Source organism: Rutidosis leptorrhynchoides, chromosome 3, assembly GCF_046630445.1.
Source record: "Rutidosis leptorrhynchoides isolate AG116_Rl617_1_P2 chromosome 3, CSIRO_AGI_Rlap_v1, whole genome shotgun sequence".
Classification (NCBI taxonomy): Eukaryota; Viridiplantae; Streptophyta; class Magnoliopsida; order Asterales; family Asteraceae; genus Rutidosis; species Rutidosis leptorrhynchoides.
The window spans coordinates 583,880,454-583,895,610 of NC_092335.1; the positions used below are offsets into that span (position 1 = coordinate 583,880,454).

Below are 15,157 nucleotides of genomic sequence, written 5' to 3' on the forward strand. Positions count from 1 at the left end.
AATCCGATGGCAAGAAACTATCAGAGAAGCGAAGGCAATTTGAACGGAAGCCGACGATTAACCGTCGGATATTCCAAGCAATAGAGAGGAAAGCCATGGAAACCATAACCATCGATAAAACCACGGGCAGATGCAACAATGGAATGGGGTCGCAAAAAGCCTGGATATGAGGGTGTAAGAGGTTATGAAATGACTGAAATATCTTAGGAAATTGTGTGAAATGACAACTGAGAACAAATGAAACAGTATCTCCATAAGGGCCAGTATATTAGGATAATGATTATAATTATTATAAATTATAATTATAATTATAATAATAATGATAACGATAACGATAATAATTAAGATGAGGGGAAGTTAAAAAGTTTAATTAGACGTGTTCTGTTAACTTATGTTAACAGAACTGTAAGGGTTAGGTTGATTAAATGGAGCTCGTTAACTTATATAACCCGTTAACTTATTTAAACTTATTTAGACGTGTTCCAATTAAAATGCGTTTGTTGCAAACTAATTAGACGTGTTTTTTGTAACTTATTAGACGTGTTCGTCATTTAGACGTGTTGGTGGCAAAACTTATTAGACGTGTTTCCAATTAGACGTGTTGTTTTTTCATTCAGACGTGTTCCTGGTAAAATTTATTAGACGTGTGTTGTTAATTAGACATGTTCCTTGAAATACTTGTTAGACGTGTTGTCAATTAGAGGTGTTCTTGGTAAAAGTTATTAGACGTGGTTACCAATTAGAGGTGTTATGCTTATTTAGACGTGTTGCAGGTTTCTAATTAGACGTGTTGCTACTACTACGTATTATTTAGACGTGTTCCATGTTTTTTTTTTTTTTTTTTTTTTTTTTTTTTTTTTTTTTTTTGTAAAAACCTTAATTAGACGTGTTCCGTTTGATAAACTAGACGTGTTATGTAGTGAGCACGTCTAAATGAAGAGCTCTAAATGAGCCGAAGTGTAGTAGTGCCAATGTGCTCGTTTATAGTAGGGTTTCCTCGTTTACCCAAAAAAACACTGTTCTTAATTGAAAAAAGAAAATGAAATAACAAAATAAATAAACAAAAAAGGTTACAATCAGAAATCTTTTTTTAAGAAGACCATATGTGCAAGTAATTCAAGCTAGCTTAACTTAAGGCGAGTAGCCGTGTTGTATATGATAACTTTTTTTAGAACGGCTAATTTCAGCATCGAATATTCTCATTTGTCATCCACTCACGCGTTAGCAGGAAAGAGACCTCGACAAGCAAAGTAGCACTCTAACAATATGGTGTAAAAACTAACAGCTACAATATAAATTTCACATACTCGGCGATATACATTTTGTAATGAAAATGCACTACTACTAGCAAAGAGGCTACTTCTTATATTAACTTATCAGTCACTAGAAGTTTATTTACTTGCTCATAACTATGGTTTAAATAGATCAATTTTGTTGAAAAAATCAGGTTCACTTTTATTGGTCAAAATGTTTTACATATTGTTTTAGGTGATCATAGTACGTCGATTGTGGACCAAGGTTAGTTAGTTTTGGATTTATTTATGAATTGGACCAAGGTTAATAGCTTGCTAAAAGTTGGAATCTCTGAATAATTTGTATAATTTAATGAGGCAGTCTTAAGATAATGATAATTGAATACGAAAACGTTGATTGCATATTTGTGAAACTATTGTGGCAGCTTCGATCACATGTTTTGAGGAACTAACTAGCCGAATGTATGATGCAGGCAGATGTAGCCTCGAATCTAGCTTTTTCACCTACGACTATCCTCCTTTTTGTATCAAAGATATATTCAGTTTGGTATTTAATGGTAAAGTAACAAATACAAGTTTTTCATTGATTCGGAAAAGGAAAGAGCGTATCGATTCACAGGTTGGTGTGTTAAATTACATACATGGAGTTGCTTGATCATCAGTCTTAAAGGATGATTTTGTTTATTTGCTGAGTTTTCTAAGATCATTAGGCGAATATCGGATACACACCGTTACTAATTCCTTTATAAGTTGTTTCAACTTCATTTCGCGGTACTTTTTTTTTTTTTGAACGGCAGAAGAATTTTATTAAACCACTAGCAAGACGCTAGGAAAGAACAAAAACAACAAAGAAAAAAACTACAAAGATTCCAATGGATTTTGCAGCCATGTGGACCAGTTTATTCTAGCTTTTTTGTATCTAGAGAAAAGCCAAAAAAATGAAGAAACAATGATATTGTCTAAAACGTTCGCTATCCGGAAGTTCTTATCATTGAATATGTAACTATTCCTTAACCGCCATATGTTCCAAAGAGTCGAGAAAATAATGCTTCTCACCACCATAAGCCTCTTGCCGTTTAACTGTATCGAATCAAATCAAATCCAAAAGTCATCCAAAGAGTTCCACGTAGGAATAAATATGTTGATCCATGACCCAATGTTGCACCAAATTTGTCTACTAATATCACATGCACAAAAAACATGTGAAGCTGTTTCCTCATGAGAAACACACCAAATGCAGTTACCATGTGGGAGCTCGATACCTTTTCTAGCAATATTATCTTTTGTAGCGAGACGATTCAACCGGAGGCGCCATAAGAAGATGTTTATTTTTGAAGGGAACAACGCAGACCAAAAGGTGGGTCGAGTAAATTGGGCATTGAAGTGCAAGTCAATAGATTTCCTCGCAGCAGAAACCGAGTACTTATTATGTGATGCACCATCCCAAACCCAAGTGTCACTACTAGAAAAGTATAAATTGGGGACGACCTTTTTCGGGACGACATAATGTCGTCCCCAAAAATAAGGAAAACGACAAAAAATGGGCCAGCTTTTTCTGAGACGTTTGACCAGTTTTTTGGGGACGACATTTAGGGACGACATGTCGTCCCCAAAGAAATTACCATTTTTCATTTATTTTTTTGGTAAAAAACTGGCTCCAAAAAGCAAAAAAAAATCCCGCCAAACTTTTGGGGACGACATGTCGTCCCTAAATGTCGTCCCCAAAAAAAGAATTATATTTAATTGTTTTTTTGGCGCAGAAATATTTGGCTCCAAAGGTGGGAAAATTTCGTGCTATTTTTTGGGGACGACACGTCGTCTCTAAAAACTTTTGGGGATGACATTTGTGGCGCCTTTTGTGGCGCACCAGCGCCACTAAAGGTACAAACGAAAAAAGGTTGAATTCAACTAGTAATATTATTTTCTAGTATAAGTATTGCGTCACACACTATCATACTATATGGTTGTCCATTTTTATTTATTTTTTTATTAACGATCCGTCAAAAATTATTATTATTAATATTACTAGTTGTTTTTTTACTTTAATTTTTTATTTACTATATATTCAATTTCAATTGTGGATTTATCATTTCTCATATGATGGTTATTTGTTAGGAAGTGGTACAAGTGATAGTTACTTGTAGATTGTAGACAAATACGAAAATCTGAAAGACAGAAATTGTGTATGTTGGCACTTCATCACGAATGTTCATTCATACATGCATGAATTATGAATAACATAACGTTTACAATAAAACTTACACGTTGGTATCTTATTAAGAAAATTGGACAAAACTTTGTCCCACATTAAACCAACTTGCACTACAGTAGTACTAATATATTACAACAATTAGAGTTTTAATAATAATAATAATAATAATAATAATTAGTTCCACCAATTTATCTCGTGATGGCCTCACTACATAATAATTAGTTCCACCAAGTCAAGAGCATATATTACTATATCTCTACCCCACTACATCACTTCCACCAATTTATCTCTATTAATTTCTCCGTAATTAGTTCTTATATTGCAATCAGTCACTTTTAATATATTATTTGGACATTGCCACTTCTTTACCAATAAAAAATAACACTGCCACTTAATAATTTTCACGAAAAATTAAATTTCCCTCCACCAAATTTATGACTCCCCCCAAGTCTAAGAGAGTTAGAAAAAGGTAAAAGGAGTTTTTCATGGTTCCAGTTGTCCAAAAGTTAGAAAATAGAAAACCATAACTTTTTTCATCTTCATTTCCATCTCTGATTTCTCTGCTTCTGGCGTTACACTACTGTATCAAGGTAACTCACATCTCAGTATCTCACTTCTTTCTCTAAATCTAAATGTAAATCTCTAGTAATTTTTTGTTTATTTTTTCACAATAAATAGAGTTAACGATATGAAATTGATTTTTTTTTGAACAGAACGATATGAAATTGATTAGTAATGTTAAATTACAAAGTTTTAGAGATACATCAGTTTTGGTCCAAATTCTTTTAACTGTGATATGTGAAGTATTTTTGATTTTGATGTATTATAATCATGTAAAGTAGCAAACTGATTTGGAGTCAGGGGCGGAGTTAGTAGGGTGGCAGAGGGGTGCTTTGCCACCCCCAACTGTGTTAGTATATATGTATATGAATTGTGTTTTAATGGCTATATAATTGAGTTTAGAGTGACAATTTTGAAGTTGTAAAGTGAGGACAGAAAGAGTTGCAGGTAGAGTTTAGAATCTGGTAGGGATAACAACTTTTTGGTGAACTGCCTCATTAGAAATCTGAATCGAGTTTAGGATGTCCAACAAAGAAGAAAGGCTCGAAGATTCAATACCTCCGCGAATATCCCGCCTCCAAAACCATAACCAATCTCCATTATTATATCGATCCGCAACAGAATCCTGTTTTTCCGTGTCTAACGCAAGAAGACGAGGGAATCTGGATGCGAGAGCAGAATCTTCTATCCATGTATCAAACCAAAAGCTAGTGTGAGAGCCATTCCCCAGCTTAATGTGCATCAGATTATGCGCTAAAAAATTAGAAGAGTGAATCAAATGAACACACTTATAGATTGCAGCCCATGTACCGGTCGAAGTTCTATTTGCATTAATATTACCACCTTGACTAGGACCATGTATCGCCGTAATGACCTTAACCCACAGAGCGTCTTTATTGTGCATGTATCTCCATCTCCACTTGTAGCTGGTGGTATAGCACATTAGTTCCTGATGTTCATTTATGGGATTATCCCTACAAATAAATTAAGTTAGGCATCAACATAGATACACTGTTTGTCATTTCATATGATGAACAAACAAATGAAATTTGCGCTTGGATTTGATCATATTAACCCTCACTTAACATACATTTTCATTTTAAATGCAGGTATCTACGAGTCTGGAAGAGCTGAGCTGTTGAACATTAACTACTTAAAAAACTTCGGAGTTCCCGCATCTTTAGTACAAGTATAGTTTGGTACTTTATATAGCTGTAAGTTTTTCAAGTAATTACGGTCGTTCGATTAAAGCATGAACTCATCTTTTGCAGCGCTACACAAACACTTTTTGTTAGCATAGTGTATGAAGATCACGTTCTACAAAACGTTATAACTACTTTATACTAGTGTTTTTTAGTTTAGAGTTTCATCCATTGTAAATTACATGTATGACTTTTTTGTAAATACTTGATATATATATATATATATATATATATATATATATATATATATATATATATATATATATATATATATATATATATATATATATATAGTTTGGTTTTGTAGCAATTTAATTTGGTATATATATTTTGTGTATTTGGTATTTAGCGGGTATTATTTGAAGTATTTGAGATTTTAACCAAGGTTAATATTTACCACAACAAGTCTAATAGATACCGGAACACGTCTAATTGCAATTAGATGAACACGTCTAATTGGAAGTAGATGAACACGTCTAATTACAACTAGATGAACACATCTAATTGCAACTAACGGAACATATAGGAACACGTGCAACTAACGGAACATATAGGAACACGTCTAATTGGAACTAACGGAACACCTTTAATTGCAACTAACGGAACACCTCTAATTGCAACTAACGGAACACCTCTAATTGCAACTAATGGAACATGTCTAATTGTAAATAACGGAACACGTCTAAAAGACATAACAGAACAGCCTAATCTAATTGAAGCCATCACATGTAGACGTGTTGTTCAACACGTCTAAAAAGGTTTTTCCACACGTCTAATTGTGTCGGAATGTAGTAGTGAACCTCCCCTTTGAGATTCGAACCCTCGCCTAATAAAGGACAAGGGACCCAGCAACAACCATATTTCGTACCACTCAAGCATCTAGGTTGGTGGTTTGTTGTATAGATAACCAAGATATATTCTAGATACATGTTTAAATGCTGAAATATCAGAGTTATTAGAGTTGTACGCATCTCACTACAGGGAATACACAATTTTGTGACGAGGTAACTCGCCGCAACAAAGCCAGTTTATCGTCGCCTTTGCCTTTTGCGGCGAGATTACGCCACAATTAACCCAACTCCAAAGCTTCGCCGTTTTAAGTCTTTTGCAACGAAATATTGCAGCGTTAGCACGACCCACTCTTAAAAATAACAAAATTGCTTTATGGGAGACGTTTTTTGCGGTAAGGTGTGCCGCTAATAAACAACCCAATCATCAAGAAAAATTTGGATGTCCTTTTTCGATTTTGTGGCGTTACCCGTCGCTAATACATTTACGTCGATACCTCGACAATGTCTCAACTCAATTGTGTTGTGGCCTAAAAGTTGGTCGAAAAGTGGATTTTTTTGAAGATTAGTGCTCTTGTTTGCGGCGATATTGGCACGCAACAAATGCCTTCGCAGTCAGTGCGTGCTCCTTTTTCTAGTGGTGTCTATTCATGATCACATTTTTAAGCATGCACATTATCCATATGTATTAGTTTTTCGGACTTTTAGTTATTGTGTAACAATCATAAACTATGAAATTTATAGTTAAACACGAATTAGCACAAGGTGTAACTTGCAGCTTCTTCTTGTGCAAGATTTAAGCTCCACTTATTTACATCTTTAATATTAATTCTGATTAAAATAAAACATTAACCAAGTTATATCAAAAGTTTCAACCACAGATTATTAAATTTGAAGAATGGTAAAGAAGATTTTTGGGCTTCGCATTTATTACTACATGGAGTCCAAGAAGTCGCCTACAAGTTTCAACGTATAAAAAAAACCCAAACAATTTATTTCATTCAGTTATTACTAATTACTAATTAATAATTAAACCGATAAATGAGTCAGTACATGCTTCTCCTTGCTTCTATTTAAGCAATCTTTGAATCGTCTACTTAACACAGTTTTGTATTCTAAAATCTCATAAAAGTATCACATATATTTCTCTTGTTTCAACTTCAATCAAATTTCAAATTCATGGCTGCTACAGTAAAAAGGAGTCCACAATTTCAATAAAAGTAACAGTGGACAAACAGAAAAATAAAGTGGTGTATGCTGAAGCTGATCACAGTTTTGTTGACGTTCTGTTCAGCTTCATGACGCTGCCCTTGGGTGCAATTGCGTCACTGTTACATAAACAGTCTGATAAAAGTAATAGTAGTGAAGTACTCAAGAGTTTAAACAATTTGTATCAAAGTTTAGTTGATCTTCCGGATCGTTTCTTCTTGAACGAAGAATGCAAGTATATGATTTTAAATCCCAGAAGTTCAACCTTCGATCACTGCAGAAAGCTTAAAGTGAATATTGATAACACTGAACCAAAAAAATACTATGTGTGCCGAAATTCGGATTGCGATCAATTCAGAGCAAATTATAGTAATTTTTCTATGGCAAGTTGTCATAACTGCGGAAAGACAATGAATGATGATATTGTTGGGTTTATATTTAAGTTTACAAATATGAGGAATACTTAGCCCAAATGTCAAAGCTCAACAAATTAGGCCCAAAAAATGCTTGTTGACTTGGTCAAGCATTCTAGGCATTTTGAACTCCAAGTACAGATCCAATTTTTCATTAAGAGAGAGATCAGAGAGTTTTAAGAAAAAGGGAGAAAACCCCAATTTCCGTTTTTAGCTACAGCAGTCCATAAAAGAGACGATCCCTGGAGATCCGACCATTGAATCTTCTTTATTTTTGGGCTTTGTCTTCCTGACATCAGTGCCAACATTTTCAACCGTTGAATTCGTCTAATAAGGTCTGTAGGTCGTGATTTTGCTGCTGGAACAGAGAGCAGATTATTGGGTGATTAATTCATCTTTTGTCTTTAATTTCTTCATATACTTGTTGATTATTGTTGTTCAAGAGTATGATGATGTTGTATGCCTCTAGTTGATCTAGAGAAGGATTATTGTATTTCTCTCCTTGTTGATGATAGTGAAGTTTAAGTGGCTTACGAGTCCCGTGGTTTTTACTCTCGATTTTGAGAGGTTTTCCACATAAAAAGTCTCGTGTGTATTGTGTGTGCTTGATTATATTTATTTACTGATTTGCTACTGATTTGGGGACATATTTGGGTTAGTTTTGGTATAGCTTATTTGTTAGCATCCTCACAGTTTCATACGGGTCGGGAAATGTTTGTCAAATGGATGTTTGTTTCCGTTGTGTAAATTGGCCATTGTGACTTATTTTCCCATCAAATTGGTATCTAGAGCTTAAGGTTATTTGATTGACTTGTGTGAAAGATGGAAGCTAATACAAGTAAGATGGTTAGTTTAAATGGTTCAAATTATCATATTTGGAAAGGTAAAATGGAGGATCTTCTTTATGTGAAAGATTATTATTTACATGTTTTTACTGAGAGTATGCCTGAGGGTAAGTCTGAAGCTCAATGGAAAATTTTGCATAGACAGGTATGTGGGAATATTCGGCAGTGGGTTGATGATAATGTAGTGAACCATATTACTGGGGAGACTGATGCTAAAGCCTTATGGAAAAAGCTTGAACAGTTATATGAACGAAAGACTGGGAATAACAAGTTGTTCTTAATTAAACAGTTGATGGGTTTAAAGTATCATGATGGGACTCCTATTACAGATCACCTAAATGCATATCAGGGTATTATTAATCAGCTTGCAGGAATGGGTATCAAGTTTGAGGATGAGGTTCAAGGTCTCTGGTTACTTGGTACGTTACCGGACTCTTGGAAGATTTTTAGGACATCTTTGTCCAACTCTGCACCGAATGGTATTATCACCATGGAATTGGCTAAGGGTAGTATTTTGAATGAAGAGATGATAAGAAAGTCACAAGGTTCCTCTTCACAGTCAGATATCTTGGTCACAGAAATGCGGGAGAGAAGTCATAGTAGAGGTCATGGTAAAAGAGGCAAGAATCGTAGTAGCTCAAGAAAAGGAAAGTTTTCTAATGTTGAGTGGTATCATTGTCGTGAAAAAGGGCACACAAAGTGGTATTGTCCACAGTTAAAAAATGAGAAGAAAAAGGCATATGACAAGAATAAACGAAAGAAAAGTAATGGTGGTGATGATGATAAGGTTGAAGTTAACGCTATCACGGATGAGTTCTTTGTTTGTATTGATTATGATATGATCAATCTTACTCATGATGACACGAGTTGGATTGTTGATAGTGGTGCTACATGTCATGTTGCAATATGTAGAGATCACTTCTCATCTTACACTCCAGGTAACTATGGATTTGCTAGGATGGGTAATTCTGGGTTATCAAAGATCGTTGGTATTGGAGATGTTTGTTTGAAATTTGACACGGGAATGGAGTTAGTTTTGCATAATGTAAAACATGTTCCGGATATGAGACTTAATATTATTTCAACAGGCATTCTTGATGATTATGGTTATTATAACGGTTTTAGTAATGGTATTTGGAAACTAAATCTTGGTTCTATGATAGTGGGAAGAGGCAAGAAAGACTCAAGATTATACATAACGCGTCCGAAGATCATCCAGAACATTGTTAACGCAGTGAACAATGTTGATTCTACCGAGTTGTGGCATAAAAGAGTTGGCCACATGAGTGAAAAAGGGATGTCTATCTTATTTAAGAAGAATGTGTTGTTGGGTGTTAGTGATATTAATTTGTGTAAGTGTTCTCACTGTTTGGCAGGGAAACAGACCAGAGTTGTGTTTAAGAGTCATTCTCCTTTTCGAATGGAGAACTTGATCTAGTACATTCGGATGTGTGTGGGCCTATGAAGACTAGGACACTTGGTGGATGTTGCTACTTTGTTACATTCATCGATGATCATTCCAGGAAGTTGTAGGTTTATACCTTAAAGTCAAAGGATCAAGTATTTGAAAAGTTTAAGGAATTTCATGCACTAGTTGAAAGACAAACGGGGAAGAAGCTCAAGTGTATTCGGACTGATAATGGCGGTGAATACATTGGGAGCTTTGATGCTTATTGTAAGGAGAATGGTATTCGGCATCAAAAGACTCCACCAAAGACACCTCAGTTGAAGGCTTAGCAGAGAGGATGAACAGAACTTTGGTTGAGAGAGTTAGATGTTTGCTTTCACATGCAGGGTTGTCTGATTCCTTTTGGGGTGAGGCTTTAAATACTGCAGTTCATATTATTAATCTAACCCCTTGTGTTCCTTTGCGTTTTGATGTTCCTAACAGGGTTTGGAGCGGCAAAGATGTTTCTTACCGTCATTTACGAGTTTTTGGATGTAAAGCTTTTGTTCATGTTCCCAAAGATGAGAGGTCAAAGCTTGATATGAAGACTAAGCCATGTGTATTCCTAGGTTATGGTGAAGATGATTTTGGGTACAGGTTATATGATCCAGTTCAGAAAAAACTCGTACGAAGCCGAGATGTTGTGTTTACAGAAGATCAGATGTTAAAAGATGTTGATAAGACAGATTCATTTCCTCAACCTAGTGATGATCTTGTTGATTTGGATCCAGTTACTCCACAACATGTTGGAGATGATGTTCATAATGACGAACATGGTACTGATGATGATTATGCTCCAGAGCAGGTAGAGATTCCAGTACCAGATGTGCCCCCATTTGTCCCACTTAGGCGGTCTACCCGAGATCGTCATCCTTCTGTTAGATATTTTGCTGATGAGTATGTATTACTCACTGATGGGGGAGAGCCAGAGTGTTATGCAGAAGCTATGAAAGATGAGCATAAGAATGAGTGGGGTGAAGCCATGCAAGATGAGATGAATTCCTTACAAGAGAACAATACTTATGAGCTGGTGAAGTTACCTTAAGGCAAGTGAGCTTTGAGAAACAAATGGGTATTCAAAATGAAGACATATGAGCTTACTTCACAACCAAGGTACAAAGCTAGGTTAGTCGTTAAAGGATTCAGCCAGAAAAAGGGTATTGATTTTGATGAGATTTTCTCACCGGTTGTGAAGATGGGATCTATTCGAGTGGTTCTTGGGTTAACTGCTAGTCTTGATCTTGAGGTTGAACAGATGGATGTCAAGACTGATTTTCTTCACGGTGATTTGGATAAGAAAATCTACATGATGCAACCTGAAGGTTTTCGGGTTAAGGGTAAAGAAAATTATGTTTGTAGACTTCAGAAAAGTCTATATGGGTTGAAGCAAGCACCGAGACAGTGGTATAAGAAGTTTGAGTCGGTTATAGGAAAGCAAGGCTACCGAAAGACAACTTCAGATCATTGTGTTTTCTTTCAGAGGTTTGATGATGATGATTTCATCATATTGTTGTTATACGTTGATGATATGTTAATTGTTGGTAAAAATATTAAAACAATTGCGCAGTTGAAGCGAGAATTGAGCAAGTCTTTTGCTATGAAAGACTTGGGACCAGCAAAACATATTCATGGCATTCGGATTTCTAGAGATAGAGGTGCTAAGACGTTACATATATCACAAGAGCAATACATTGAAAAGGTGCTTAGTAGATTCAACATGAAGAATGCTAAAGTGGTTAGTTCCCCTCTTACTAACAACTTTAAGCTAACAGATAGAGATTGCCCTACTTCAAAGGATGATGTTGAGGAGATGGATAAAGTTCCATATGCTTCAGCGGTTGGTAGCTTGATGTATGCTATGGTGTGTACTAGGCCTGATATTGCTCATGCGGTAGGTGTTGTTAGTCGGTTTATGTCAAATCTGGGTTAGAAGCATTGGAAAGCAGGTAAATGGATTATGAGATACTTACGAGGTACTTCAAAGTTGGGTATCACATTTGGAAATGGAAAGCCGATGCTTGTTGGTTATACAGACTCAGAAATGGCAGGAAACAAAGATAACATGAAGTCCACTTTTGGATATTTGATGACCTTCGCAGGGGGAGCAGTTTCATGGCAATCAAGGTTACAAAAGTGTGTTGCATTGTCTACGACCGAGGCTGAGTATATGACAGCAACAGAAGCGTGCAAAGAACTATTGTGGATGAAAAGGTTTCTACAAGACCTTGGGTTTAAGCAATCACGATATGTGGTTCTTTGTGATAATGAGAGTGCGATTCATTTGGCTAGAAATTCTATGTATCATAAGCGGTTAAAACATATTGATGTGAGGTATCATTGGATTAGAGAACATCTTGAAGATGGTTTGTTTGAACTTGATAAAGTTCATACCGATGATAATGGTTCCGACATGTTCATAAATGCTTTAGCAAGTGAGAAGCTCAAGGTATGTTGCTCGATCGCCGGGATGGCGATCCCTTCCTCATAATTAGAAAGGGGGAGATTTGTTAGGTTTATATTTAAGTTTCCAAATATGAGGAATACTTAGCCCAAATGTCAAAGCCCAACATTAGGCCCAAAAAATGCTTGTTGACTTGGTCAAGCATTCTAGGCATTTTGAACTCCAAGTGCAGATCCAATTTTTCATTAAGAGAGAGATTAGAGAGTTTTAAGAAAAAGGGAGAAAACCCCAATTTCCGTTTTTAGCTACAGCAGTCCATAAAAGAGACGATCCCCGGAGATCCGACCGTTGAATCTTCTTCATTTTTGGGCTGTGTCTTCCTGACATCAGTGCCAACATTTTCAATCGTTGAATTCGTCTAATAAGTTTTGTAGGTCGTGATTTTCCTGCTGGAACAGAGATCAGATTATTGGGTGATTAATTCATCTTTTGTCTTTAATTTCTTCATATACTTGTTGATTATTGTTGTTCAAGAGTATGATGATGTTGTATGCCTCTAGTTGATCTAGAGAAGGATTATTGTATTGCTCTCCTTGTTGATGATAATGAAGTTTAAGTGGCTTACGAGTCCCGTGATTTTTACTCTCGATTTTGAGAGGTTTTCCACGTAAAAAGTCTCGTGTGTATTGTGTGTGCTTGATTATATTTATTTGCTGATTTGCTACTAATTTGGGGACATATTTGGGTTGGTTTTGGTATAGCTTATTTGTTAGCATCCTCACGGTTTCATACGGATCGGGAAATGTTTGTCAAATGGATGTTTGTTTCCGTTGTGTAAATTGGCCATTGTGACTTATTTTCCCATCAGATATGTCTTTTAATGATGCTAAAGAAACTCGTGATTGTGGTGTATTTGTTTCTGATGTCACTACTTTTATTGTCACCGATGATCTTCGTGTAATGCCTTATACTCTGGGTTGTTGCATTGAAATGCTCATAGATCTTGGAGTTACTGATACTAGTCATCTTGAAGAGATGACAGTTGATCTTGGTTATCAAGAGGTAACGCATTGATTTTATCCAATATACATATTTTTTTTTTGTTGTTGTTGTTGTTGTTGTTGTTGTTGTTGTTGTTTTAATGATATTAGATGTTTCATATACATTTACATTTCAGATTCTGGATCTTCTAAGAATGTCATTTTTATGCGATTCTCCACTTACACATCTAGTTTTGAATTCGTCTCCGGATTTATCTACATCACAACATGGTGTCTTTGATCTTTGTACATCAGATGAAAAAAGACACTAAAATGTTTTTGCAAGTTTATATGCAAAAATCAACCGAAAAGTTTTTATTTGCAGAAGCAAATGGAGATGTTGTTGATTTTATTTCTGGTTTTTTAGCAATCTCTTTAGGAACTGTAATAGGTAATTTCATGAATGGCAACTGTTCTCTGGTCTGTTTGGAGAATCTTTATAAAAGCATTTGGGATATGAGTGTAGAAAGTTTTTTCAAGTCCAAAGCTCATAAGGATATTTTACTAAAACCTCATTTTAGGCGCGAATATCATACAAGTAATTGGATTATTTCGGTACCATTTAGTAACTTTCCCACAATATTTTTATCTCCTAATACTGTAAAAGAGTCTATACGCATATGCCAAGGTGTTTACACGACTAGGGAAATTTGGTTCTTGTCATATATACAAGGTCAGAAAATGACTTTAAACGATCCAAGAGTTGGCGAAGAAATCATGAAGCTTACCGGAATGTTTATGTTGACAGATGACTTGTTCATAACTCCAAATTCATCTACTTCGACTATGAACACATTGGGCAAGTGTAATGTGCCGTTTAACGACATTGAGAGACACAAGGTTAGCATTGGCTTGAAAGAGGTATGACATAAACCTTGAGAATTTGTTTTTCATCTGTCGTATTTGTAGTGACCCGAACTTTTCCATGTTTATATATATTAATTGAGATTGATATTTACATGATTAAATGTTTCCAACATGTTAAGCAATCAAACTTGTTAAGACTTGATTAATTGAAATATGTTTCATATAGACAATTGACCACCCAAGTTGACCGGTGATTCACGAACGTTAAAACTTGTAAAAACTATATGATGACATATATATGGATATATATATAGTTAACATGATACTATGATAAGTAAACATATCATTAAGTATATTAACAATGAACTACATATGTAAAAACAAGACTACTAACTTAATGATTTTTAAACGAGACATATATGTAACGATTATCGTTGTAAAGATATTTAATGTATATATATCATATTAAAAGATATTCATACATGATAATATCATGATAATATAATAATTTAAAATCTCATTTGATATTATAAACATTGGGTTAACAACATTTAACAAGATCGTTAACCTAAAGGTTTCAAAACAACACTTACATGTAACGACTAACGATGACTTAACGACTCAGTTAAAATGTATATACATGTAGTGTTTTAATATGTATTTATACACTTTTGAAAGACTTCAATACACTTATCAAAATACTTCTACTTAACAAAAATTCTTACAATTACATCCTCGTTCAGTTTCATCAACAATTCTACTCGTATGCACCCGTATTCGTACTCGTACAATACACAGCTTTTAGATGTATGTACTATTGGTATATACACTCCAATGATCAGCTCTTAGCAGCCCATGTGAGTCACCTAACACATGTGGGAACCATCATTTGGCAACTAGCATGAAATATCTCATAAAATTACAAAAATATGAGTAATCATTCATGACTTATTTACATGAAAACAAAATTACATATCCT

The 15,157-nt window shown here is 35.1% G+C and overlaps 1 protein-coding gene across 1 annotated transcript; it reads left to right on the forward strand.

The window, feature by feature from the left end:
- Positions 1 to 13,644: 13,644 nt before the first annotated feature.
- Positions 13,645 to 14,238, forward strand: LOC139902149 (uncharacterized). Its single transcript, XM_071884801.1, has one exon. The coding sequence runs from the start codon at positions 13,645 to 13,647 to the stop codon at positions 14,236 to 14,238; it is 594 nt and encodes a 197-aa protein (XP_071740902.1).
- The last annotated feature ends 919 nt before the right edge of the window (positions 14,239 to 15,157 follow it).